The following is a 5514-nucleotide window of genomic DNA, read 5'->3' on the forward strand; positions in this document are numbered from 1 at the left end:
ATTCATTATCAGCCTGAATCATATCTGTCAGTTCTTCACTAATGTTTGAACAATCAATTTGTATATCTTTGTATAAAGGATTACTGACTTTTAACCAGTTGAATGCTGACATTATGAACTCTAGTCTAACAGCTTCAAAATAATAATGTCCTCTTAAATGGTTTTCTTTTTAACTTAATGACAATTATACCAGACCTTTCTGAAGGACGAGGCAAGATGTTACATGTTTGATTACAATTTACTGGTACATTACATACAGCACTTTTAATTTTACTATGTTATCCTTTTGGCATTACAGTTATATTTTGGTATGTTCTAGTTTGTTAGGATGTAATCTACAAACAAGTTGTGTACTGTTCCTTGACATGGAAGACTGCCTTGATTGACTTTAGAGTGACAAGTCTTACAGATACACTCTTTTCCATCAAATGACAATAGTATATTAAAAATGTCCTGAGAAGGGTAACTAGTTCTATTGAGTTTTAAGACAGATTTCTTATAGAGTGTTCTGTTACATATACAACAAATACAATATGGGCCTTCCTTTATTTTTCAGTTAAACTCTTCAATACACAAATCTACAGTTTCATTCTTACAAATACAATATTTTTGTTGTGTCTCTCAAGTACTTCTTGTTTTGTAGCAGCATCCATTGTTTTGCATTCTTGTGCTTTTTTGTTTAACAACTCTTGATTCTATCAGAATCCATAGTTTATATTGCTGTGCCATTTTCTTTAGTAGGTCTTGTTATTTTGAGACAGTTTTTTCTGCAATTCCTGTCTATTTTTCATATCTCAAACTTGTTTTTTCTCCACAATTTTTTTTCTTTGGTGGCTGCACTGCTTTATGGTATTGTTTTTGTCTATAGTTATTCATTAATTTTTTCCCTTTCATTTCTGTCAACCACTTTACATGAACATATATCAAATTGTATTCTGATATGCCCTTGAGAATCATATTCCTCTTGTATTTTTCTAGTGGCATCAACAAGTGAAGCCATTCCATTTAAGTTTTTAGTGTATTGAATAGGGGACATGTCTCTTTCATTATAAAGCATGAGGGAATGCATATATTCTAATCATTTATTTTTTGTGGGTTAAAGGTACAACTGATGCAATAAGAGAAAAACGATATCAAAAACTCTGTACATTCAATATTATTCACTATAACATTCTCAAGAATTGACTTACTTTGAAGTGAATCAGTTAATAGTCCTCCAGTTTAAAACAAATTATCTAAATTTACTACAGTTCCACAAACATCTACAGTTCTTGGAAAAATTAGCTGTGTTCTAAACTTGATTTATAACACATTTTTTTGCCACTGTCACCAATGGTGGGTAAGGATGAGTTGTAATTACATGGTTTCAGAGTAGAGTAGTAAAGAGAGGATAGAGCTACAGCACAACTTAGATTGAAGTTTGTGGTTCATTCACACTGTGTTGAGAAACCATTCTATTTTGAATATTCTCAACTTGTACTCCTCTCACTTTAAAGATACCATTAAGTATACTATGAAAAATAATGCACAAAACTATCAAGGGACAGTTCTTTAAGAAGAAGACTTGTACCTTGAGGCTGCTCTCTACCACACAACTCTCTAGCACAAGAATCAAATATTTGAACCCCATTTTACTATTACAATAGGTTGTAACAGCAATACACTTCAGGGTTATTATGTAATTGGTGTAGTTTTTAGACATATGCGACTCAAAGGCTCTTCATAAAGAGGTACAGTACTGATCTCTCTCTATTGTAGTTTCTTGGTGAACAGTAACAGAGTAGCTTTCACTGTATTCTAGTTGATAATTAGTGTCGAACACATGTAATGCTGTTGGTAATTCTGACTGCATTAAAAATGCCTGTCTGGTTAATTGTGAGAAACTTGAATAAAATAGATTTCCTATATTTATTATTTGTGCAAGATCATTCGCAGTCAGCTGATCCCTTATATGATATTGTAATAAAAGCAAAGAGCACAAACTCATTGCCACACACTGTTGTCCTACATTCTGTCCCAAGAACATATCAGTTTGTTATAAGAAAACAATTTTAAATATCTACTGGTACGATATTATATCTTTCTTATACTTTGACGAATTCTTTCACGACAGTTAAACTAACACATCGTTTTATTTAACAGTTTTTTCGCATTTACATAACAGTACAATGTAGATAACATGGGTATACATGAAAGAATACGTGCATATAAAAATTCTCTAACCTTTCTGCTCTGGTTCCTACTTTTCAGACTTCGTATTGGTATTCTGCTTGGTTTACGATCACGTCTACATACACGATGAGGTTTGCTTCTCTCGATTGACATTAGATAGCTCAGTTAATATTGCATGTTTCTCGATGAAAGTTCACTCATAAAAATTTCTCTCACAAGGTTCGCGGACCGACCCGTTCCGAAAACGCTCGAAATCTTTTAGTGAGGGTCAACCGCGAACGCTGTGTGCATATTTTGCATGCATTTTCAGCGTATTATACACAGTATCTGTGTTGATTTTTCACCCCAAATGCTCCTCTTCTTTCGCCATTACACCATGCCATGCCATTAATCCTTATCATGCACAAAACTTCGCGCATGCGTATTAAAAATTTAACTGCGATTTACAGCTGAACGAAACGAAAAACGAAGCCGAAACCCGAGTAATAACACATTGAAACTCTTCAAAGGTTACACTTGGAAATCTGAATAGGGTGGAGAGGGCGAGGGCTTATTAGGTGACTGGTCCCTCCGCTAAGTCTCGTTTTATGCATGATAAGCGATGTGACTTGCCAACTGCACCTAGCTCTCAACTTATTCAGCTAGATATGGATGTTCAACAGCTGTTTACAAATCTCAAGAAGGAAGCCGAGTGTCCGCTGTGTCTAGAAACAGTCAAAGATCCCAAGACACTGCCATGTCTACACTCATTCTGTCTGCAGTGTATCGACAAGCACGCAGGATATGCAAAGAGAAAGTTAGAAACGACGATCAAATGTCCAGTTTGTCAAGCTTGCTTTCAGATCCCCGAAGGAGACACGTTTGGCAGCCTTCCCACATCTTTTCATCTCAACCGATTGGTGGATCTCCTTGCTCTGAGAGATGGCAACCAAGAGGCTCAGAGATGCAGTAGTTGTGAAGAAAACAACACGGCAACTTGCTACTGCTTTGTTTGCCAGAACTTTCTTTGCAAGGATTGTTTTGATGCTCATCAGCGCCTGAGGGCCACGAGAGGTCATCGCAATGTTTTGATCGAAAACTTGCAAGCGCAAGATCTGGAGGACTTGATGCACAGACCCGCCATGTGTACAAAGAAATATCACGAGAATGAACCGCTTGATTATTATTGTCGAGACTGTAGCGTTTGTATTTGCCACAAGTGCAGTATAGTAAGTCATAATCGACATACTTTAGTAGACTTACAGGAGGCTGCCGAAGAACAAAAGATGCAAATGACGCAAGTCTTTGCCAGAGTTAAGGAAAAACTTGTTACTGTGGAGTCAAAGATATCGGAGAAAACTGAACTGATGAAACAAAGCGAAGAAGAAATCTGCGCCGCTGAAAAGAAGGTTACGAAAACTGTGCAAGAAATTATTCGAATTGCGAAGGAACATGAAACGGCTGTAAAAACTAAGCTGGCAGAAATCAGAGTCACGCAACAAAGAATATACGCAGCAAAAATAGGAAGTGATCAGTTACTTGCGGCTCAGCTAAAGAGTTCTGTCGAATGTGGCGAAGGTATCGTACAACGAAGCATCGGTCCTGAAATTCTGCAAGCAGGACATGCTGTGCTTGGTCGATGCGAGGAACTTTTAACCACACAGGATATTGAAGTATGTACACCTCAACATGTAGTCTATTGTGTAAATGTGGAAGCTATGAATACTGTCAGAGGCTTGGTTCCGGGTCAAGTATTCGAGACTTACACGGATCCTTCACAGTCATCGGCAGAAGGAAGAGGTTTAATCGAGGCTGAAGCAGGCACTGAAACAAGCTTTACAGCGACAACTCGAGATTCAAAGGGAAGTCAATGTTATGATGAACAAGACCAACTGACTGTAATAGTCCGCTCTCAAAAAGGAGAAGAGGAGGAAACCAAAATTGATGACTGTAAGAATGGAACCTACGTAGCGCGTTACAAGCCAAAGAGTGTTGGCTTACGTGACATTTGCGTTAAGGTTAATGGCCAACCGCTGACTGGTAGTCCCTGGAGACTTCAGGTGACTGGTCATCAATACAAAGTTATTCATTCAATTGGATCACATGGGAATGGACCGGGACAGTTTGAAAGACCAGGTAGCATTGCAGTGAATAAAAGAAATGGAAAGATTGCCATAGCAGATCCTGATAATAACAGAGTTCATTTGTTTGATCGTGAGTGGAAATATCTGAGAACAATAGGAGACAAGGGGCTTGATGCTGAGAGAATCACGTTTCCTCGTTCGGTGGAATTTACAACATCTGATGAAGTCATTGTCATTCATGGAAATATTTTGGAACCGTGTAAGATGTTATTGTTTACTGAACATGGCGACTTCATTAAAGTCATTAGTCAGCATTTGATTGATCCTTGTTCCGTATCTGTCAGAGATGATGGTCATATGATCGTGTGTGATTGGGGTGACAAGTCAGTCAAAGTCCTCTCCCCTGACGGTACAGGATTAGTACAGTCCTTCAAAGAACTACACGGTTTTGTTTACTCGGTTTCTGCTGTTTATCATGAAGACAAGTTTTTTGTATCATATGACTCACATAACTATGTTAAAGTGTTCAACAACGAAGGACTTTATCTGTATGATATTGGCAAGGAGGAACCTTGGGCAGGTCAAGGCTTTCTTTTCTTTAAAAAATTCACTATTGACTCGTTTAACAACCTGATCGTGTGTGATAATGGTGATAATGGAAGATGTCAAGTGTTTTCTTTAAATGGAAAATTTGTTCACTCATTTAAAATTGAAGAAATTAAATCTTCCTCATCTGTCACTGCTTTTGAGGGTAATAAGTTGTTAGTTTGCGATTATAAAAAGCATGTAGTCCATGTTTTGCAGTAGAAAGTGAACATTGCTCAACAGTTATAGTGATGCAATTCTTTCAATGTGATCTTTGTTTCGTTATTCCTCGCAGGCTAAAAATATTACTTAAAACATTCGTTTTATTACAGGTCTATCAATCTTTGAAACAAATTACCAAGGGACATTAAAAGCATGGACTCATTTCATACTTTTAAAAGGAGGCTTTTAGATTTTAGGATGAAAAAAACATTTCTTATAATCTTCCAAGTCGTGAGGGTGTAAGTAAATGAACCTATTCTTAAATTGATTTGGTTGTAAAATCATATTATATGATAATTATTGCTAGTTTTATTACTACTTTCACGATTATAATTATTACTACTATTTTGTTAATATTTATTAGGGTTGAATATCAATTGGGACATCATCCTGTTTTCTTCTCCAGTTGCCAATTCTATTCTGTACGTGTAACAAATTTCAATAAAGTATTAAAGTAAAGTAAAGTATTCTT

At 36.6% G+C, this 5514-nt stretch overlaps 1 protein-coding gene across 1 annotated transcript; it reads left to right on the plus strand.

Annotated features, from left to right (window-relative positions):
- Nucleotides 1-5106, plus strand: LOC113675102 (E3 ubiquitin-protein ligase TRIM71). The gene has a single exon (XM_027191640.2). The coding sequence runs from the start codon at nucleotides 2760-2762 to the stop codon at nucleotides 5040-5042; it is 2283 nt and encodes a 760-aa protein (XP_027047441.2). The 5' UTR covers nucleotides 1-2759; the 3' UTR covers nucleotides 5043-5106.
- Nucleotides 5107-5514: the final 408 nt, after the last annotated feature.

This window comes from Pocillopora damicornis, chromosome 13 (assembly GCF_964200805.1).
Source record: "Pocillopora damicornis chromosome 13, jaPocDami1.2, whole genome shotgun sequence".
Taxonomy (NCBI): Eukaryota; Metazoa; Cnidaria; class Anthozoa; order Scleractinia; family Pocilloporidae; genus Pocillopora; species Pocillopora damicornis.

Bases quoted from the DNA above. Each gene is read 5' to 3' on its own strand.
- LOC113675102 (XM_027191640.2), top strand. From the start codon at position 2,760: ATGCATGATAAGCGATGTGACTTGCCAACTGCACCTAGCTCTCAACTT.